Raw genomic sequence first — 23,767 nt, 5'->3', positions numbered from 1 at the left:
AATTAAGACAATAGTATTCCCCAGGGATAAACTTGAACAATGGGACATAATAGAGTCAAGAAACAGATTTATGTGAAATATAGTCACCTGACTGTGGACACGATGCCACTGCAATCTTGTGGGAAGGGATCGTCTTATCAATGAACAGTGCTGCATCCAGTGGGTATCTTTAGGGGGAAAGAAATGAACTGTGAATCCACAGACAAAAATGAATTTGATCAGTGATTAAAGATTCAACTGTGAAAGGTAGTACAATAAAGCTTCTAGGAGAAAACTTAAGAGAATACTTCGATACCTTGGCATAGGGACAGATTTCTTAAACAGGATATAAAAACTCTAACAGTGAAAGAAAGTAATGATAAATTGGACTTCATTAATATCATGGACTTTTGTGTATCAATGGCACCATTAAGAGAGAGAAAAGGCAGGACACAGATTGGGGAACAATATTTATAATACATATATCTGATAAAAGATTTATGTATACAATGAAGAACTTCTATAAAGCAATAAGAAAAAGATAACCTATTAAAAAATGGACAAAATCCTCAAACAGGCATTTCACCAAAGAGATATCCAAGTGGTCAGTAAGTATAGAACAATGTCCTCAATTTCATTCTCAATCAAGGAAATGCAAGTTAAAGCCTCTACACACAATGTAATTTTAGCACAATGCCTAAAATTAAAAAGATTGACATTACCAACTGTTGGGGAGGTAGGACAGCTGAAACTTTCTGACATTGTTAGTAGGAGTGGAAATTTGTTTAACAACTATGGAAAATTTTATGGCAGTTTCTACCCAAGCTAAACATTCACTTACTCTTTGAATCACTCCTAACTATGTCCCCAAGAAAAATGAGTGTGTATGTCAACAAACATCAAAAATAATGTTCATAGCAGCTTTATTCATAATGGCCCCAAACTGGAAACAACCTAAATATTTTTTTAACAGAAGACTTTATAAACAAATTGTGGTATATTTATACAGTGAATACCCCACAACAATAATAAAAAAAAAAGAACTACTGAACATCAGCTTGGATGAATCTCACAGACATTATGTTGAGCAAAAGAAACACTGAAGTTTCAGTACAGACAAAAGGAATCAAGATGATAGAGAGCAAATTAGTGGTAACCACTCTTGTGGAGAGGGATGGTGAACTGGTAAGTAGGAAAGGATACAAGGAAACTTTCTGGCGTGCAAAGTTTTATATCTTGATCTGGGTGCTGGTTACATGGGTGTGTACATATGTTAAAAGTCACTGGGTTGTACACTTAAGATCTGTGCATGTTACATTTTGCACCTTTCTAGATTACTTTTAAAATAGCTCTATTGAAATATAATTGATATACCATAAAATTCACTCATTTTAAGAGTACACTTATGTGATTTTTACTATATTTATTAAGTCTTGCAACTGTTGTCATAATCTAATTTTAGAACATTTTTTACGTCCCAAAAGGATTTCTCGAGCTCATCTCCACTCACTCCCCTTTCTCACCTTCCACCCCAGGAAAACATTCATCATCTGCTTTCTGTCTCTACAGATTTTACTTTTCTCAATATTCCATATAACTAGAATCATATAATATGTGATCTTTTGCATTTGGCTTTTTTCACTGAGCATGTTTTTGACGTTCTTCCATGATATAGCATATATCTATACTTCACTCCTCTTTCTTGCTAAATGGTATTCTCTTGTATGAATATACCACTTTTTATTTATCTACTCATCGGTTGAAGGACATTTGGATTATTACTAACTTTTGACTGTTTCGATAATACTGCTAATACATACAAAGATGTGCATGTATTTTAATTTCTCTAAAGTAGAAATATATGAGTGAAATTGTTGAGTTATGTGGGAAATTTATGCTTAAATTTTTAAGAAACTATCAAACTAAATTTTGGATAATAATTTCACTTGAATGTCTCCATTTTACTTTTTTTATTTGCCCACATTTCACGAAGCTGCAAACTACCTAAGACTATATTAAAGCCCCTGCTTAACTATATGATGTTTGTGCCATACTTGTTTCAAGTTCCGAGAGAGAAGGTACGAAATCCCAGTCATATGAGTTGGTCTGAAATAGATAACAAGATTTTGTCAGACATGATCACATTTAAATTTTTGCCTCTTAGAACCTAAAAATGTGCCAATTTTTATCTAAATTCATGCTCACCCTCATCAGTTTTCTCCTGTAAGAAAATGCAAAACCCCAGATAGAAGCTGAAGCAGAAAACCCTTGTTAGAGGCCAAAAGATTACCCCTTGTTAGAGGGCAAAAAACACTGGTTAAAAGAATTTCAAAGTTTCAGTCTTCATCTTATCAGTTAGTGAAGTTTTGCCAATGTGATATGTAATTTATGAAATTACCTCATAGAACACAAGTTTGAAGATAATGTTGATATCTGCCCCTTTGAAAGTGTTACGTTTCATTTTTATTAGCTTTTTATAACCAATATTTTATAAAAGTGTCTCAATTTTAATATATGAAACAAGATTACCCTTATTAGGGTGTGTGTGTGTGTGTGTGTGTGTGTGTGTGTGTGTGAACCTTTTCAGCTGTTGTTTTTCATGCTGGCTTTGCTCCTCCCAGCTGTTCATTTTATGACTGTTACTTTATTCTATTTCCTGAAAACCATTTTCAGAGACTGACAGAAATAATTCTTTCTGAACTCATTAGCATTTGAGGTAGTTAGGAGCTGGGTGGACAAGTGGACTTCCGTTGCAGGTTTTTGTTGGTGATGGTTTTGTCTGATAATTTAGCGCTGATGTCCTGGCAGGCATTGGCTCACAGCTGGACCTGTCTTTGTAGGTTATACCTTGGGACTTTCTGATATGCTGGATGGGATCTGAGAAGAAAGACATGAGAATTAGGGTTTTTTGGTTTTTAATGTTGGATTTTCTTGACTAAAAGACAAACAGGAAATGTTAGTGCAAAAGTTTCCCCCCCCTTGCTACTTTGATTTTAGAACAATCACCTTTAATCTGTGTGAAGCTTTCTGTGGTCCATTTTCCCTGTTCCCACTGCCACCCCTGACCTTTTTCTCACAGTCTCTCATACTGTTCTGAAGAACAGGGTCCTGGCTTGTGTACCACTTTTTCAAGACATTCTATTAAACATTATTTTCTCAACTTTCAGAAAAATCTTGGCTGTGAAGCTGTGCAGCAAGTTTCCTCACATTTAGACCCTTCCGTACTCTTTATGTTATAAACTGGCATCCCAGGAGGCTCTTACCTCTTTAATTCTTCTAATATTCCAAACTAATCTTGCCTCACCTTTCATTCTTCTGCCATGTGCTGCTGTATTGTCTTCCACATAGCCCACACCCAGGCACACCCTCTTACGATGTGTCACACATGCCTCACTGCTTAGTTGAGGACTGACTAGCTACACTGACACATCTAAACTAACTGCTAAGTGGCTTTGCCAGCGTAGCCTCTTACTAGGCACTTAGGGCAGAAGCTGGGCTGGTGACACATTTTACTAACCTCTTAGCTTCTAGATCCTTCATTTATTCTTTACGTATTTATTGAGCATGTAATGAGGGCTAGATGCCTGGGGATGTCCTTGAGAGATTCATATTCTTCAGGGGCCCATTTTATCTCCTCATGTTGCAAGTAACTTCATCACAACAAGTAAGAAGAAAAGGCAGGCTGTGCTGCAGTGGGCCCAGGTGTTGATGACAACTGCTACCCTGAATAGTTATTTGTTTGGTAAACAGCACTGAGACTCAATGGAAGATCCAGGTCATGCTGAGCTTTTAAGAAGGGGATAGGGTGGGTAAAGGAGAGGAATGATCTATTACATACTAGTGTACTGTATTTATGTGCATCATGTAATTTAACAGTTAATCAGACAATAAACATTCTTTGGGTGTCTACTAAATGCCTGGCCCTGGGATGAGGTGGTTTGTATATACCTTCTCAAGTAATTCTAACAACATCTCCAGACATCTGTATTACTGTATCCATTTATTATGTGAGGAAACAGGCTCAGAAAGCCTAAGTATTTTGCCCAAGTTCTCAAGGCAATAAATGGAGTAGGTATCTACTTTTTCCCCCCTAGATCTATTTTGTTCATCAGTTTATTTTACTCATTGTATTCCACATATGAGTGAGATCATGTGATACTTGTATTTCTCTGACTGGCTTATTTCACTTAGCATAATACTCTCCAGTTCCCTCCATGCTGTCTCAAAAGGTAAGAGATCCTTCTTCGTTACAGCTGCATAATATTCCATGGTGTAAATGTACCACAGCTTTTTTATCCACTCATCTACTGATGGGCACTTGGGCTGTTTCTAGATCTTAGCTATTGTAAACTGTGCTGCTATGAACATAGAGGTGCATAAATTCTTTCCAATTGGTGTTTTGGGTTTCTTAGGTTATATTCCTAGAAGTGGGATCACTAAGTCAAATGGCAGGTCAATATTTAACTTTTTGAGGAAACTCCACACTGTTTCCATAGTGGCTACACTAGTCTGCATTCCCACCAGCAGTGTACCAGGGTGCCCTTTTCTCCACATGCTGGCCAGCACTTGACATTTGTTGATTTGTTGATGGTAGCCATTCTTACAGGTGTGAAGTGATACCTTATTGTGGTATTAATTTGCATCTCTCTGATGATTAGTGACTTTGAGCTTTTTTTCATATGTCTCTTGGCCGTCTGTATGTCCTCTTTGGACAAGTGTCTATTTAGGTCCTTTGTCCATTTTTTAGTTGGATTGTTCATGTTCCTTTTGTTTTCAAAATATTATATCCCATTACAAATGTGATACTAGGAATTCTTTAACTACTGAGATGTTTGGTTGAATTATAACATCTATTTTCAGCAGTTAAGTAAAGCAGACATCAGAAAATTTGCACATTAATAACAGGCCTTATTGGAATAATAGAGAAACTCAACAAAACCAAAAGTTAGTTCTTTGAAAAGATCAGCAAAATTGAAAAACCTTTAGCTAGACTGGCCAAGAAAAAAAGAGAGAAGACTCAAATTACTAAATCAGGAATGAAAAAGGAAGCAATACTATTGACCTTACAGAAATAAAAAGGGCAGTAAGGGAATACTATAAACAGTTGTGTGCAATTGTGTGACAATATGTCATATGACCTAGATGAAATGGACAAATTCCTAGAAAGACATAAACTATGAAAACTGATTCAAGAAGAAATAGAAAATCTGAATAAAGCTATAACTAAAGAGATTGAGTCAGTAATAAAAATGAAAACTTCCCTTTAAAAAGATAGCTTCACTAGTGAATTCTAAAAAACATAAAAATTAACAACAATCCTTCACAAAAAATAGAGTGGGGAAACTACTTTCTAACTTATTTTTTAAGCCATTATTATCCTGATACCAAAACTAGACAAAGACATATCAAGAAAATAAAACTAATGATCAATATTCCTTATGAATATAGACAGAAAAAATCCTTAAGCAAAATACTAGCAATCTAAATCTAATAGCATATAAAAATTTTATACACCATAATCAACTGGGATTTATTTCAGGAATGCAACATTGGCTCAGTATATGAAAGTCAAACACCATGTTAATAGAATAAAGGAAAAATAACCATGTAATCACCTCAATAGATGAAGAAAAATCATTAAAAAAAAAAGCAACACACTTTCATGATTAAAAAACAACAACCACATTCGCCCTGGCCAGTTTGGCTCACTGGTTAGAGGGTTGGCCCATGGACCAAAGGGTTTCGAGTACGATTCCCTGTCAGGGGCACGTACCTCGATTACAGGCTTGATACCCGGTCCTAGTCAGGGCTTGTGCAGGAGGCAACCAATCTATGTCTCTCTCTTGAATCGATGTTTCTCTCTCTCTCTCCACCCCCCTTACTCTTTCTCTGAAAAACAATAGAAAAAATATCCTCGGGTGAGGATTAAAAAAAAGAAAACAAACAAACAAAAACAAACATTCAACAAACTAGGAATACAAGGGAGCTTCCTCAACTTGATAAAGAGCATCTATGAAGAACCCATAGCTAATATCATATGTAATGATGAAAGACAGAAAGCTTTCTCCCTAAGATCAGGAACAAGACAAAGGTGCCTGCTCTTGCCACTTCTGTTTAATATTGTACTTGAGATTCTAGCCAGGACAATTAGGCAAGAAAATGAAATAAAAGATATCCATATTAGAAAGGAAAATGTAAAAAAACTGTATCTGCAGATGATATGACCTTATATACAGAAAACCATAAAAAATCAGCCTAAAAACCTATTAGAGCTAATAAATTAATTTAGCAATGTTGCAGGATATAAGACCAATGTACAAATATCATTGTATTTTAAGCAATGAATAATTTGAAAATGACATTATTAACAATACCATTGATAATAGTACCCAAAAGAATAAAATACTTTGGAATATATTTAACCAAAGAGATGCAAGACTTGCTCACTGAAAACTACAAAACATTGTTGAAGGAAATTAAAGAAATGGAAAGACATCCTGTGTTCATGGATTGGAAGACTTAATATTGTCAAGACGGCATTACTCCCCAAATTGATTTACAGATTCAACACAATCCTTATCAAAATTTTTACTACTATTTTTGGAGAAATACGCAAAGTGATCCTATAATTCATATGGAAATGCAAGGCACCCAGAATAGTCAAAACAATCTTGAAAAAGAACAAACTTGTTCTTACACTTCCTGTTTTCAAAACTTACTGCAAATCTACAGTAATCAAGCTAGTGTACTACTGGCATAAAACCAGACATGTAGATTGATTGAATAGAATTGAGAGTACAGAACTATAAACACACACATCTTGATTGATTTTCTACAAGGGTGTCAAGACAATAAAATGGAGTAAGAATAGTGTTTTGGTGCTAGAACAACTGGATATCCTCTTGGAAAAGAATGAATTTTGACCCCTACCTTACACCATATTAAAAAATTAACTTAAAATTGATCAGAGATCCACACATAAGAGCTAAAACTATCAAACTCTTAGAAGAAAACATAGGTGTAAATCTTTGTGAATTTTGATTGGATAGCAGTTATTAGATATGACACCTAAAGAACAAGCAACCAAAGAAAAAATAGATAAAATGGACTTTATCAAAATTAAAAACTTTTGTGTGTCAATGGGCACTATCACAAAAGTGAGAAGGTAATCCACAGAATAGGGGAATTTTTTGAAGTCATATATCTAATAAGGACATAATATCCAGAATATATTAAAAAAAAACTCTTACAACTCAGTAATAAAAAAGACAACCCAATTAAAAATGGTTCAAAAATTTGAATAGATATTTGTCCAAAGAAAATGGTCAGTTAGTACATGAAAAGATGCTCAATATCATTAGTCATGAAGGAAATGCAAATCAAAACCACAGTGAGATACATAGATAGTGGGATATCTAGAATTAAAACATATATATATGTAAGGAGATTTATTATAGGAATTGACTCACATGGTTATGGGGGCTAAGAAGTCCTATAATCTGCCATGTGCAAGACAGAAAACCTAGAAAGCCAGTGATGTAATTCAGTGTGAGTCTGAAGGCCTGAGATCTGAGGAGCCACTGGTGTAAATCTTGGAGTTTGACAGCCTGAGAACCAGGAGCTCCAGTGTCTGAGGGCAAGAGAAGATGGTCCCAATTCAAGAAGGGAGAGAATTCGCCCTTCCTCTGCCTTTGGATGATGCCCACCCACACTGGTAAGGATAGATCTTCTCTACTCAGTCTACTGAATTACCATAAACATCCTCACAGACATACCCAGAAATAATGTTTTACCAGGTATTTGGGCATTCTTTAATTCAGTCAATTTCACACATGAAGTTAATCATCATAGTAAGAATGTAGAAAAACGGGAACCTTCATATGTTGCTGATGGGAGTGTAAAATGGTACAATTGCTGTGGAAAAGTTTTTCAAAGAGTTAAATATAGAATTATCATAGGACCCAGATTTATATTTCTTAGGTATATAGCCAAGGAAATGGAAAACATGTTGACACAAAAGCTTGTGCACATATGTTCATAGCAGCATTTTTTATAATAGCCAAAAAGTTAAAACAGTCCAAACATGTATCAACTGATGAATGGGTAAACACAATGTGGTGCAGTGTATTCATACAATGAAATATTATTCAGCACTAAAATGGAATGAAATACTGATACATGCTGCACCACAGGTGAACTTTGAAAACATTATGTTAAATGAAGGAAGCCAGTCAGAAAGACCGCATACTATTGCATCATTCCACTTATATGAAATGTCCAGAACAGGCAAATCCATAGAAACAGAGGGTAGATTAGTGGTTTCCAGAAGCAGAGGAGAAGGGAGATTGACTAACTATTAGCCAGTTCAGTGTTTCTTTTCGGGGTGATGAAAATATGCTGGAATTAGGTAGTGCACAACCTGTAACTATACTGAGGCCAAGGCATGGAAACAACCAAAATGTCCCTTGATAGAGGATTGATAAAGAAGATGTGGTACATATATACAATGGAATACTAGTCAACCATAAGAAAAGATGACATACTGCCATTTGCGACAACATGAATGCATCTTGAGAATATCATGCTAAGTGAAATAAGTCAGACAGAAAAAGTCAAGAACTGTATGATTTCACTCATATGTAGGATAAATAACTGAAAGCAACAAATGAACAAACAAGACAAACAAACAGAAACTCTTGGACACAGACAACAGTGGGGGTGGTAGTAAAGGTTAAAGGGGTCAACATATGGTGACAGAAGATTTGATTTTGGGTGGTAAACACACAATGCAATATACAGATGATGTATGATAGAATTGTATGCTTGAAACCTATATAATTTTATTAATCAATGTCACCCCAATAAATTCAATAAGAAAAAAACCCAATGAATTGTAAACTCACAGGGTGAATTGTATGGTGTGAATTATATCTCAGTTTAGAAAATGGCTTTACTGGAAGATTCTTATTGTCAGGATCACTTTAAGTAAGTAAAGGACATAAATCACATCTGTCAGGAGAACTTAGCCACATGGCCATTCCTAGTTCCAAGGGCAGTGGGTGTGATTCTGGAACGTGCAGTCCAGCTACGACTCTGTCACTCAGGAAGAAGGGGATGATGGGTTTTTGTAGATGATGGGTTTTCATCATGGTGTGGAGCTGGAATTGAAACCTTAGGTCTTGGTGTCCTGGACTAATTTCTTTTCAACATACCATCTGTTTCTCTAAGGAGACTGATTTCATAAGTGTAATCAGGCAAGCTGCTGAATATAGGCATATTTTTGAAACTAAAATAAGATTTGTCTGCTACCAGTAGGACTGAGTAATCTTGGAAATGACTAAGCATTTATCTTTTTAATATGTTAAGATTGCCCTTTTTAGGAAAGTGTGCATGTGTGTATAAATATAAGTACAATTTTTAAAGGGAAAGAGGCAGTTCCAGAGATCTAGGATTGTATAATTTCCCTTTGATAAGGACATTGGGCAGTGGCCGTCTGCATTTTTATGAACAAACATGTCATTCATTAGTCCTGACAGGCACCCACTGGTTTGGGTAAACTCAGGTCCATGTTATTGACATGGCACCATCTGTCTGTTGAGTGTACTGTACCATGCAGAGCCTAGAGCACTCAAGAGTCTTTGTTTCCCCTCGTCACACTAAGTTAAGGTATGATAGGCTACTAGTTAGAGCTTGCCTAGTGCTCTTTTCCTTTATTGCTATCAAGGGTTAGGAGCTCTGCTTGCATTATAATTTTTTCTAATTAAAAAATTTAAAGGATTATGAATATTTACCTATTAAATCAGAAAAGGTAAATTACAGCAAGAAATTTGGGGTAGATACACAGAAATAATTATTGCAGGTAGTTCTGAAAATTGGAATAGTTTAGGGACTGAAAACTCAAACATTTGTGGGCAGTAGGCAGGTAATTTAAATGGATGAGAGTCTGATTGTTGGGAATTGTGGCAAAATGGAGTGTAGAGGCCCTGAGACATTAAACAATGACAACAGCAACCGCAAGAAACATGCAGCACCTGCCAAACACTTGCCAGGTGGGCCAGTTAAAACCTGTGTGTGGCTAAGTTTGGCCTGGAGGCCACCAGTTTACGGTAACCTCTTGACTGGATCATAGCAATATGCAAAAAGGACTGTAAATTTTGTCATATATTACCAAAGGTGGCAACCCAAGAAGTGAAGAAATTAATTGGGACATAAAATGTTCTTTGCTTTTGTATTTAAAAAAAACCCCTAAAAACCATTCAAATGCCTAATAATTGGAGAATGACTATTCAAACTATGATATAACTACATAACCGTTTAAAGCACAGAAACATATAGAAAGTGCCTGTGCATGGAAATGTACATGTGTGAAAATTAAGTGAGAGTAGAATAAAAAATTATAAATGTAATTGAGTTACAATATATGTTAAATATTGAAAAATAATTTGGAGTAATGTAAATAGTTTGATGCTCATCAGATTTTTTTTTCCTGAAAAGAAGCTTAAATCCACCATGAAGAAAAAGAAAATGCAGGCCACCTCTATGAAGAACATCAGTAAAATATCTAGTTGTCCTTTGGATTCCATCTAACTAAGCATGAGTATGACAATTTCAATAGCATATAGCTTTGTCCTATAAAAAAGTGTTCATTTTTACCTGAGATGACTTGATTACCTACTCTGTTATACACTGATACTTTGTCACTACTTCAGAATTCTGTTTTTTACTCTTTTCCTATTCACCTTACTTTATAAATATGGATCCCAGGAAAATGATTCCAGTCCCAAACTTCTTGAGTGACACCCATCCTTTTATACCATTCATGAGTAGGCACTGAGCCAAGTCCCTGGGGTAATGTCAGAAGGTTCTTTAGCTTCAGAATTGGCCCAGACTTTGAGGATACTTCAGGTCCTGGGATTTCCAGAATGTGGCCACCCCCCTGAGTGGAATGTCCATGGTGGTTGCCATTCGATGCCTGTGAAATGTCTGGGAGTGATTCAGGAGAATTCAGCTCCTGAAATGTCTGGGGGTGACAGCAATCTCTCTCCAGCCCTGTTGTTACTCATCGGTGTGATGAGGGCCTCAGTCTTCCTGTTGTGATTCCTTCTCACACAGCCCATAAAGCAGTGACTAATTTTGCAGGAATCTCGGGATGACAACTGTGATGTCTTATCTTTCTAGGCTTCAGGTGTTATGTGCTAGAGGGACAGGGACTTGATGTTGTGTCATAGGCCAATTTTAGCTTGGTTGGTGGGGGCACTATGTGGAGGCTCAGGGTGATTTCAGTGAGTTCAGATTTATCAACCCTTTGAAACAAACGCACAGGTTACTTTCTGTGCTGATATGAGGTAAAATTCTCTAGTGGGTGTGTATTCATCATTGGTGCTACCCTTGGATCAGTTTTTACTGAGATTTCACTTCTTGACTGCTTCATCGTCATTGAACTTTCTAGAAGTTGCTCCACAACAACTGATTTTGCATAATAACTCAACATATTTGTGAATGTTTACTCAAGGGACTTAATTTCTCTGTGCCTAGCAATCCAGGCCTAGAAGTAGGTAAGTCACTTTCTTCAGTTCAGACAAGATTAGTATTTTTACAAAGAACTTGGCTAGAGATCCCGAGTGTAATTGCAGATAGCTTGACTGACATAGATCAGAGTTCTTTTTTTTAAAAAAATATATCTTTATTGATTTCAGAAAGAGGAAAGGAGAGGGAGAGAGAGAGATAGAAACATCAATGATGAGAGAGTCATTGATCGAGCCCACAACCTGGGCATGTGCCCTGACCGGGAATCGAACCCTGATTGCCTGGATCCTATGTCGACACAACCACCGAGCCATGCCCGGCCGGGTTAGATCAAAGTTCTTAGGTCTGTTTTTCTATTGCATTTCCTCTGACTTAGTGTTAGACTAGTATAGTCATGCTGCATTTTGTGGTCATTTTCAGTTGGTTCCAAAGCTGCTGTGTGTTCTCACTTTCCTTAGAATGTATTTGCCTGTGGTCCAGTGGTCTGGTTCCTGAATTCTCATTCAGGGAAGGGGTCCCTCCCTCCCTCCCTCCCTCCCTCCCTCCCTCCCTCCCTCCCTCCCTCCCTCCCTCCCTCCCTCCCTCCCTCCCTCCCACTGATTTTAGAGAATGAGGAAGGGAGAGGTAGAGAGAAAGAGAAACATTGATGTGAGCGAGAAACACCTATCGGCTGCTTCCTGCATGCTCCCTGCTGGGGACTGAGCCTGCAGCCCAGGCGTGTGCCCTGACCAGGAAACGAACTGGCATTTCTTGGGTCATAGGTCGATGCTCAACTGCTGAGCCGCGCTGGCTGGGCTGCTTGGAAGATTTTAATAGCTGTCTAAATTCTCTCCATAAATCCACTCTGCCCCCCTGTAATACATTCTCCTTTCTGTAGTCAGGGTTGTCTTTTGGAAATACAAATCTGGTCACTTCACCCTTTAACCTAAAAGCTTTCTGTGTCTTCCAGGCTCCTTTAGGCTGCACAGAAAAAACCTTCCCAGGTGTGACCCCTCCATCTCTCCAGCCTCTCTCCCACGGCCCCCAGCTCTCTGTGCTCCCACCACTTGGGCCTTCTTGTGATTCTTTTGTTCACTGCCCTCTCACCACACGTTGTCCTTTCTGGCTGCAAGGTTCTGCCTCTCTCTTTTCCTCTTTCCTCTTCTTTGAGGCCAGTCCTCACTCCCCAGGTACCCCCATTTCCCCTAACATCCCAGCTCCTAACACTGCACACCTCTCCTTCTTAGCACTTATTACTATTTAAAGTTTATGTTTATTTGTGTGACTCTTGGATTAAGACCTGCCTTCTACACAAGCCAATAAGCTCATGAAGCTGGGCTGTATCTTTTTGACTTGTAGAGGGGCTTACTGTTGCTAGCTTGGTAACACATCCTGAAGGTGCTTATAAATATTTATTGAATGACCATGATTTCTTCTTGGCTTCCCCTTCTGGAATTTTATGGCTCTGCCTCACATAAGTCATCACTTCATCTATGACTTATTCAATAGCCAGCCTACCTCGATCTAAAGGTTCTACCTTTATCTGAGCTTTTCCAGCTTTATAGGAAGGCGTCTGGGCTTAGTTTTCTAGTGGCCATATGTGCGTCCTTCTTTTTTTCCTCTGTGAAAATCCAGGCCCTCATCTAAGGCCATCCTTTTCTCTGACTGAGGAATCCTTGCAGCTCTGACCATCTCTCCAGGTTCTCCTTGGTGACCTCTCCTAACAACCTCTCATTCATGAGCCTTTCCTAACTACAACTCCACAGTCAGGAACATAAGCAATAAAAGAGGTTGATATTTCAATGATAATGGCAGTAATTAAGGGTCCTGCATGAATTTTTATTGCCTCTTAAACAGGAACTAAACTCACTTATCTCATTGCTGCAATTTACCATCTATCCTGGTATGATGAAGGCATTGTATTTAAAAGAAATTTTACATTCTCAAAAGTCATGATATGAAAACAATTGCTGGACTAGAAAAAAGTTGTTAGGGATTGGGAAGGATCAGACTCATAATAAAGTTATTTTTCCTACAGAATTTTTTCCTAATAAAGCTTAAAAAAATTAGCTCTGAGAATGTTAGTAAAGCCCAGCACTGCAAAAAACTTAGTGTTTCACTACATGTAGCATTTGCTCCAGAATAAGTCTTTGTTTTCCGTCAATGCCTGCACTATCATTAGCAAAGAATATTTATACCGTCCTGTTTCCTTGATTACCCAATTGTTATAATAAATCAAATACCAAGCCTCTCAAACAAACCAGCTTTTATAGACAACAGCTTCTCTCATGCTAAGGGGCTAGTTCCAGATCTAGTATACTAATGGGATATGTAATGCTAATCAAGTTCTCTGATTTATCCAATTTGCTTAAACCCCCCCAGAAACTCAAGCCTGTGATTTTCTCATATCTAAGCAGCCTACATCAAACAATAACACCTGTGTTCTAATGTTTTTCCCTGAACCAGGTGATGCAGGCCCAGTGTGTCAAAACAGAAACTGAATTCTACCGCCGCAGTCGCAGTGAGATAGTGAATGGAGAAGGGCACACCATGGGGGCACTGTATTGGCAACTGAACGACATCTGGCAGGCCCCTTCCTGGGCCTCTCTAGGTAAGTGTTTCAGCTTTCTTTCCATGTGAGAGAGAAAGCAATACCTGTGAGGAGAGGCACTGAGAAAACACAGAGGCCCAGGTGAGGAGATTCTCCAGCGGCAGGTCTGTGCAGGTTTATGAACTGGGCTCCCCCCCCCCTTCACAGTCTTTCCAGGGGCCTGAGAGGTAGGCCTCATTGTGAGTTCTGTGATGTGAAAAGTCTCCAAGCAGGTTAATGAGGGGATAGATTCATGCACGGAGATCTCAGCCACATGTCTTCTAATCATTGCCTAGATCTGAATTTATTTAAGAGGACTGACTTTCCAGGGTAAAAGGAACATTTATTTAAGCATCCCTTCTTCTGTTTAGGAGAATTCAACCACTTGGAAGGTTGGCCCTGCCAAGTGTTAAAATGTCCCTTTGCCTGATTCCCCTTGAAGTCCACGAGGCCATCCTATCTTGCCCTATTTATCTCTTTGGGGGAAGGTAGTAGAGTCAGAAGTCCAAGTAGGAAGGGGTCTTAACTGAACCAGTTCAGCTAGCGACAGGTGAGGCGGCTGGCGTGACAACTGCAGTTTGGATTATTGTATTTTGGTACATGAAAAAACTTAACTTGAATCTCTGGTCTTCACCAAAGGTGACTGCAAGCAAAGTTCACTTAATATAAACAAAAGTTTGGGGTCAAAAATGAGTCAAAGCTGTAAAGGAAAAAGGCCATGTTGCTGGGGCGTGTGGGTGCAAATCTAAAATCCATTCCCACAGGCTTTGATTAGGGACAGGTCCGCTCTGGAAGGGAGTCGAAGTTTTCATCAAGTTTCTCTGGTCACACTCTTTATCAACACCAACCAGATAAAAGGGTATTGAATGAGAATCATGGGTAGACCATGGGAGAAAAGCCTTCTGGAACACTTAGCACTGGATGAAGAGATGCTGTTCAGAGACACTTGGATGCTGTCCCTGGTTTCTCTGTCTGTGGCCGAGGTTGTGGACTTCTGAGGCTGAGTTTGGCTCAAGAAATGGGAGAGCCCAATTTTTGTAAATCTTCCCTTAAATGACTGCATGCAGATTATTTGAATGAGTTCTTCAGAGAGGGTGGGTAAACCCAAGTGCAGGAGTCTGACTGCAAAGCAAAAATTTGTCTGTTTTCTAAACTGCGGCAGGACAGTGCCTCCATGGAGAGGGTTATCGTCTCCTTGTACATGTTAGAGAAAGCGGGTGCCGGGGGGGAAGCTGTGACAAGCTTTGCTATATCTGCTTCTGCTCTGGGCAGCCTTGGAGCCCTTGTTTAATTCTGCTTAATTGGCTCAATAAATCTGGTGCTTAAGTGCAGGTGGGGGTGGGGGAGGTACGTGTGACCTCTTATCACCTGACATGGTGATACTTTAAAGGGATCAATAGGGCCCTATCGGGTTTGGCTCAGTGGTCAGAGCATCAGCCCACAGACTTAAGGGTCCCAGTTCAATTCCGGCCAAGGGCACATACCTCAGTCGCAGCAGGAGGCAGCCAATCAAAGTGTCTCTCTCACATTGATGTTTCTCTCTTCTTTCCACTCTCTCTGAAAAGCAATGGAAAAAATATCCTCCCGTGAGGATGGGAAAAAAAAGTAAAGGGATCAATAGCTACTTGAAACCTATAGATTCTCATATTTCTTTTTCAACAATTAGTCTTGTTTATAGTTATAATTGTGCAAATATAGAACTCCACTGGGCAGTTTGCTTGGCTCATACAGTTGAGCAGTTACAGAGCAAATGGCAGAGCCAGAAATCACATGGCATTTTTGGCTGGTTATGCAGTGTTATGATGATATCCAGACTTTGTCACTGATTGGTAACTAGGGCATGTACCCATGAGACCTTCTGCTCAGTTGCTGTTTTCCTGAGTGTATTTGTGTGTGGCCTTGGTCACTGGAACCATGCATTTGAAGTCTCTCCCCTGTAATCGATATCACACATGGGTATATAAGTTATCTCAGGTCTGAGCCACCTTCCATTTCTGAGAAAAACTTTCCCTCTCCCCTTGTTGTTTTAAAGGGGAACTACTAAGAATTGGGATTGAAATGCTGAGAGTTGAAATTTTGCAAAACCCAAAGAAATTAGTTCTATCTGAACTTCACAACCTCATTCCTCCTTCTTAACAGTTTGCACTGTGAATTCTGGAATCACTGTCTCTCTCTGTCCCTCTGTCTGTCTCTCTGTCTCTTTCTCAGAAGTTGTTGGGTGATGCAGTGCTTTCTGGAGAAGGATCTTTTGTCTGAAATAGAGGAATGTTGAAATTTTATTTTTGATTTTATTTTTTTTGAGAGAGAGAGAAAGGAGAGGGAGAGAGAGAAACATCCATGTGAGAGTGAAACATGGATCGACTGCCTCCTGCATGCACCCTACCAGGGATTGGGCCTGCAAGCCGGGCATGTGCCCTGACCAGGAATCGAACTGGCAATCTTCCAATGCATGGGACAATGCCCAGCTAACTGAGCCACACCGGCACAGCGAAATAATTTTTAGTTTGTGGGTTCAGCATACTAGACTTGCCAACAGGGCACAGCATTCTACAGATTCTTGACAACTTCTGATTGTGCTTGCAGAACCGTCATTAATTGTCGTTGGTTGCAATGTTTTCCTCCAGCGGAAACTTGCCGGCCACATTAGTGATAGTGCTTGCTTTCCTTCCCTCAGAGGATTTGTGCTTATGGGAAAAGGAGACTTTGAGCTCTAAATCATTCTTACAAAGGAATATTTGTAACAGGTGTTCACTGCCAGTGCTACTGATTTCCTTCTTCGTGTGTATGTATGTGGTAAAAAGGAGCTTTGTGCACTGAGCTCCAGGAAGCAAGGAGTCAGGTCTGGGCCCAAAATACTGCCTGTGGCATGTTTGACTTAACTGCTTGAGCTTCCGTTTCATCATTTGAAAAGTGAAATGTTAATGTGTGACTCACCCAGATGTGAGGATAATATGAGGCAATGTTCAGAATGCTCAGAGCCCTCAATAAACGTGGGCTCCCGACCTTTCTGGGCCTCCCTCCCACGCTCGGTCCCTAGAATCATGACAGATCATACCCAGCCAGCCCTGCGGGCTATGACTGACTGCTGACCCTGCCCATCTCCTAACTTTCCTGACTACTTTCAGAGTATGGAGGAAGGTGGAAAATGCTTCATTACTTTGCTCGGCATTTCTTCGCTCCGCTCTTGCCTGTGGGTTTTGAGGATAAAGACGTGTTTTTCATCTACGGGGTGTCAGACCTTCACTCGGACCATAACATGACGCTCACTGTAAGTTGCTTGGATTTTCTCTCTGCGATGGAGAAGTTTAGATTATTTCTTTAGTTATTTGTTTCTATTTCTTTTGGGAAAAAGAAAAGAGAACTTAATATGTATCAAAATGTTTCTAGTGCCTGTAGTAGAAAATGGGCTGTCCTTGGAGTCAGATACCTGCATTCAGTGTAAAACTGCTGTTTATTCTGTGACCTTAAGCCTAATGTCTTGGTGACTCAGTTTCCTCACCTGTAAAATGATACCAACCTATCTTCTTAAAGGCTTTCTATGGTTAGTGAATAAAAGAACTAGATGAAAGTGAATTATAAACTGTAAAGTGCCACGTAGATGTCAGGTTGTTTATAATCATGGAAAGCAGGAAATAGCTTAAACTTTATTAAAAAGAAATCTTTAAAAATGGTATGTTTTAATAGAACTCAGTAAAATTATTCAGAATGCATATGGAAAAGCAAACTTGGATCAAAAACAATGCTAGGTAAAAAGAGAGGGTAGAAACTCAAGTCTTGGGTAGCTATGGTTTAGAGGACATCGAGCATAGGTCATGTTTATGGAATAATTACAATGCCCCAGGTACTGTGCCTTCCGCAGATCACTGTTAATTCTCACAGCAGCCTGTGAACTTAGTGCTGTTATTATTCTCATGTTGCAAAGGAAGAAACGGAGACTTCGAGAACCCAAGTAACTTGCTTAGTTACACCACTAGTACTCGGTGAGGCTGAGGTTAAACCGGGGTTGCTTAGTCTCCTAATGGGTACTGTTATTTTGACTTTCATCAGTTATTACTACTATTTTTCTCTGCTTTTGTTCTGCCTCGTTTCTCTGCAGGTGAGAGTCCACGCGTGGAGTTCCCTCGAGCCCCTGTGCTCTCAGAGTACCCAGCCTTTTGTGATGAAAGCAGGGGAGGCCGTTCTCCTCTATCAGGAGCCAGTGTCTCAGCTGCTGAGCAGATGTGGCCACTGTACACGGCAAAGCTGTGTGGTTTCCTTTTACCTGTCAACCGACAGCAAACGCTTGAGCTCAGCCAACTATCACTTCCTGTCCTCACTGAAGGCGGCTGTGGGGCTCCAGAAGGCACACATCACTGTGAGCACTGGTTGGTGGGGCCACTGTGGCCTTGTGGGGCTGTCCCGTCCTGGGCAGGCACATTGCGTCTTGCTTTTTGCAGACCTTTGCCTTGGAACTGAGTTTACCCAAGTCCTGGGGAATTTTGGCTCCTTCCCACTGGAAACAAGGCCAAATGACTTATATTTCTAATTTAGCATTTGTCAAAGTTTTTGGTTGCTGCTACTCCTGCTGTCCCATCACCCCTCCCTCGTGGGGCTTGTGCAATGGAGGGAGAGGTGTCAGCATCGTCACCACCGATCCCCTTCCACTGGGTTCCAGACTTGGTCCTGGGGCTTTAGTGTACCAACCCTGAAGTATTGTTGATGTAAGAAATGTTCAGACCTGTAGAGAATTTTCATAAGAGTTTATTGGAGCGAAACTGACAGCACATGCCGGGGAGCAAGATCTTAAATGCTCCAGAGAATAACAGTTTTGCAGCTTCTTTTGTGCATCTGAAATTAAGGAGGGAACAAGGAAGATCCATGAAGGTGAGAAGCGGCCACGCAGGGATCGGATTACAGGATAGTTAACAAGATTATGTGCTGTCTTGAGGGTTAATACCCCCTTCCAGAGGTATTACTTCTGGTGTTTCTTTTTGTTTGTTTTGCTTTTATTTATTTACTTAATTATTTATAATAGAATTTATTGGGGTGACATTGGTTAACAAAATTATATAGGTTTCAAGTGCACCATTCCACAACATCATCTGTACACTGTATTGTGTGTTCACCACCCCAAGTCAAGTCTCCTTCCATCACCACTTCTGGTGTTTCAAAAGTGTGTGAACCTAGATGCACAGCAATGGGCAGGGCTTGTACTTAAGGCAAAGAGAAACCGTTTACTAAAGAAGTTATAGGTGTGGGGCATGACGACCTACCATGACCTGCCCAGTTAGGAATCATGATCAGATCGCCCTTCGAGGTTACCTTCTGTAGGACCCCATTTTTCCATCTACATGGTCATCTGTGTTTACAAGTGAGCAAACTAGGGGGACCAAGTTACACACTCAAGTAGCATGCTCAAGGAAGCATCCGAGCCCAGTAGGAGCACTCTAATTTTGAGATTTTAGGTAGAGTCTATTAATCTTTAAAATTTTCACTCTACTCTTTATTTTTGATTTATTGCTGCAAAGTACCTTAATTACCAAATCTCTTTATAATTGCTGAGAAAAACAATGGCGTGATCAGGATGTGTTGTTATAAAAATTGTGCAGCTGGAGAATGTGGAATCTCTTGAGTCGATTGAAACGCTTTCTTTTCCTCCTACACATAGTGATTGAAAATATATTTCTAGAAAGGTTTATTTTCTGGTTTTAGCGAATTTTAAATTTCTTTTACCCTTTACTTTATTGAGAAGACTTGCGTGAGAGGATTTTTTGCATTTACTTTAGAAGTAATCATATAGAAATTCTTAACCCTTGATTTGAAAACATATATCTTCTTTCCCAATTAATAGTGATACAGTCACGTAACAAAATCTAAGTTATCTGTAACAACTGATATAGAATAGATAGGAAGGAAATGACATATATTTACGTAGTTTCTTTCCATAAAAGAAAAAAACCACTATGTAGCAGACTAGACTTAGGATTTTTAAAACAATTTTTTCTCTTTTCTTAGCTAAGCCTTCATTACCTTGGGATAATCTGTGGTGGGAGAGAAGTAGGACTTCTTTATTTTTCCTACCTAATTTGTATTTTAGTGAAACTTGCCCTTCCTAAACGGAAATAATAATAATAATAAAAAAAAAAATTTATTGCAGGCTTAATATGGGCCAGGCACTTGGGTGTCCTGTCCCAGGTAGATGCCAGAAATTTGTTTTCCTTGCCTCCCTGAAGCCAGGGTGCAAGCTTGAGCCCTGGGCTCTGCAGTTAGATATACAGAAATGAGATTTCCAATTGGAAGAAGGCAACAAGAGTGAGCAGGTACTGGAGTCCCTCTGGCCTTGGCCTTGGCGCAGCAGTGGCCGGGGCCTCCCTGGCAGCAGTGTGGGCTGGCCAGGGCCAGCTGGGTGAACTGCATGGTGCGGCGACTGCTTTACGGTCTTCGCGGGAACAGCTGGGTGACTGATTTGGGAATTTGACATCTAGCTTCAAGCCTGAATCTCTGACCCTCTGAGAGCTACCTAATATATTTCATTTTCTTTTCTGCTTCTCCCAAAGTAGGTTTGTTTCCTTGTTTGTAGCTTAGAACTCTGAATGGTTATCAAACAAGTGTATAAGCCTAAAATTATGTACAGTAAATATTTCCCTTTGAAATTCTTTCTGGCACACATAACATGTAATGTCAGACCTATGCTGTGGCATGTATCCATGCTGAGGACTTGTGTTTCATGACACAGACAGAGCTTTGATGACCAGGTCACACTCAATCCGTACTGCCTGAGAGGCTCGCCACCCCCAGCTCTGTGGCTGAGCTCGGCCGCCCTCTGTGCTCATCCGCTAGTTAATGACGAGATTTAAACTGTTGATACTGTGCAGGGTTCACAAATCTTAAAAGTGCTCATGATGTGACTTTACGGTTCTATGTAATAAAAAAGAGAAAGCTCTAGTGCTAGAACTTCTGTAAATGCCTGGCAGGCTGCTGTCTAGATTTCTGGATCTTTTCAGAGGTCTAGGAGGAGAGCGCCGTGGTTGTGCTCTGCAGCTGCCTCCAGATACATCCCGAGAAAGTCATTAAATGGCCCAGCAGTTATGCAAGAATGTTCCTCTTATGATGATACCCTGAGAAAGACATAAAAGATGCAAAGCTTTGAGCTTCTTATGAAAGTCTCTTTATTAATAGGAGACTACATATTCCTGCACTTGGTTTGAGATTACAATTTGGTCATTTCCCACAGCCTTAAAAAATTTCCATGTATTTTTTGGTATCCGACGCAGTGCATGGAATATATGACTTTAGCAGTTGCAGAACCAAAGTTGTAGGAAATATACTGCTTGTTAGGCCCACATAAACGTTCTGATAGGCATCGAATATGGAACTGCGAGCTCTCCCCTCAGCCTTCACTTCAATTATCTTTTTCTTTCAGGCCATCATCTCTCAGCAAAACGACACGTTTGTGTTTGATCTGGAAACCTCGGCTGTCGCTCCCTTCGTTTGGTTAGACGTAGGGAGCATCCCAGGGAGATTCAGTGACAATGGTTTCCTTATGACTGAGAAGACGCGGACTATAATATTTTACCCCTGGAGTCGCACCAGCAAGAGTGAATTGGAGCAATCTGTTCACGTAACTTCCTTGACTGATATTTACTGAGGGAATCCAGGTTATACTTTCTGTACACACGGGAATAAAGCATTTCGAAGGCGCCGGCTGGAGCCGCAGGCAGCCAGAGGCAGCGAGGAAGCTGGAACGGGCCTGCCTGCTGGCACGCACCTGATTCGGCACCCTGATGAGAGCGCGTCCAGCTGCTTTCAGGGAAGCCGCTTACTCGGAGGTCCCTCAGCGAGGCTGTGCCAGGACAGTGTTTTTAGGTCTTCCCCTCACAGCTTTACCACCACATGAACCAGTTATAGCCCAACCGTCTCTCCCTACCCAGGGAAGGATGTCCACACAGGTAGGCCTCTCTGGGGACCACAGGACTTCAGATTTGGCTCAACCCAACGAGCTTTGCTTTCTTTTTTTTTTTTTTTTTTTTTTAGTGTGTAACAGAATCACCTAGCTGGGTGGTTTTTTTTTGATTGTTTGTTTTTTAATTTATCTTTATTGTTGAAAATACTACAAATGTCCCCTTTTTTCCCCCCACTGACCCCTTCCACCCTGCACCCCTTTCCCGCCCCAGGCCGTCACCACACTATTGTCTGTGTCCATGGGTTATGTATATATGCATATGAGTTCTTTGGTTAATCTCCCCCCCCCTTCTCTCCAAGATTCACCAGTCTATTCCATGCTTCTGTGTCTTGACACTATTTTGTTCATCAGTTTATTATGTTCTTTAGATGCCACATATAAATGAGATCACATGATGTTTGTCTTTCTCTGCCTGGCTTTTTTCACTTAGCATAATATTCTCCAGGTCCCCCGGTGCTGTCCCAAAGGTTAAGAGATCCTTCTTCTTTACAGCTCATAGTATTCCATGGTGTAAATGTCCCACAGCTTTTTTATCCACTCATCTACTCATGGGCACTTGGGCTGTTTCCAGATCTTAGCCATTGTAAATTGCACTGCTATGAACATAGAGGTACATAAGTTCTTTGTGATTAGTGTTTCAGGTTTCTTAGGGTATATTCCTAGAAGTGGGCTCACTGCATCAAATGGCTGTTCCATTTTTAATTTTTTGAGGGACCTCCACACTGTTTTCCATAGTGGCTGCACCAGTCTGCATTCCCACCAGCAGTGCACCAGGGCTCCCCTTTCTCCAAACCCTTGCCAGCACTTGTTGTTGTTGATTTGTTGATGGAGCCATTCTGGCAGGTGTGAAGTGATACCTCATTTGGTTTTAATTTGTATCTCTCTGATGATTAGCGATGCTGAGCATTTTCTCATGTGTCTCTTGGCCATCTGTATGTCCTCTTTGGAGAAGTGTCTATTCAGGTCCTTTGCCCATTTTTTTAATTGGATTGTTTGTCTTCCTCTTGTTGAGTTGTATGAGTTCTTTGCACACTTTGGAAATTAGCCCCCTATCAGATACATCCTTCTCCCAGACCATGGGGTTTCTTTGTATTTTGAGGTTGATTTTTTGCTGTGCAGAAGGTTTTTAGTTTGATGTAGTCCAATTTGTTTATTTTTTCTTTTGTTTCTCTTGCCCTAGGAGATGTATTGGTGAAAATTCCACTACTTGAGATGTCTGTGTCTTTACTGCCTGTTTTCTTCCAGGATTTTTAGGGTTTCTCAACTTACATGTAAGTCTTTTATCCATTTTGAATTTATTCTTGTGTATGGTGAAAGTTGGTGGTCTAGTTTCACTTTTTTGCATGTATCTTTCCAATTTTCCCAGCACCATTTATTGAAGAGACTGTCTTTACTCCACTGTATGCTCTTGCCTCCTATGGCAAATATTAACTGACCATAATGGTGTGGGTCTATTTCTGGGGTCTCTGTTCTGTTCCATTGATCTATTTGTCTGTTGTACCAATACCAGGCTGTTTTGATAACAGTGACTTTGTAGCACAGTTTGATATCCGGTAAAGTGATCCCTCCAGCTCTGTTCTTCTTTCTCAAGATTGCTACAGCTATTCAGGATTTTTTTTTTTTTCATATAAATTTTTGGAATATTTGTTCTAACTCTGTGAAATACACTGTTGGTATTTTAATAGGAATTGCACTGAATCTATAGATTGCTTTGGGTAGTATGGACATTTAAATGATATTAGTTCTTCCAA

The 23,767-nt window shown here is 39.9% G+C and overlaps 1 protein-coding gene across 3 annotated transcripts in view; it reads left to right on the top strand.

Annotated features, from left to right (window-relative positions):
• MANBA (mannosidase beta) overlaps positions 1-23,767 on the top strand; it is a 116,109-nt gene that overhangs the window by 69,997 nt on the left and 22,345 nt on the right. For 2 of the 3 annotated variants that reach the window (XR_013997459.1, XR_013997460.1), the window contains exons 14-18: positions 13,951-14,095; positions 17,200-17,342; positions 18,171-18,428; positions 21,477-22,002; positions 23,197-23,287. Coding sequence is in view for 1 of the 3 variants with exons in the window: in XM_081116971.1 (XP_080973097.1) it covers positions 13,951-14,095; positions 17,200-17,342; positions 18,171-18,428; positions 21,477-21,701 (771 nt within the window). In the remaining 2 variants the exon portion in view is untranslated. Of the gene's footprint in view, positions 1-13,950; positions 14,096-17,199; positions 17,343-18,170; positions 18,429-21,476; positions 22,412-23,196; positions 23,288-23,767 lie in introns of those variants that run through there. The other variant, XM_081116971.1, reaches the window with a different exon arrangement.

The sequence above is a fragment of the Miniopterus schreibersii genome (assembly GCF_964146895.1).
Source record: "Miniopterus schreibersii genome assembly, chromosome: 1".
In the NCBI taxonomy this organism is placed as follows: domain Eukaryota; kingdom Metazoa; phylum Chordata; class Mammalia; order Chiroptera; family Miniopteridae; genus Miniopterus; species Miniopterus schreibersii.
This window is presented reverse-complemented; position numbering and strand designations above follow the sequence as displayed.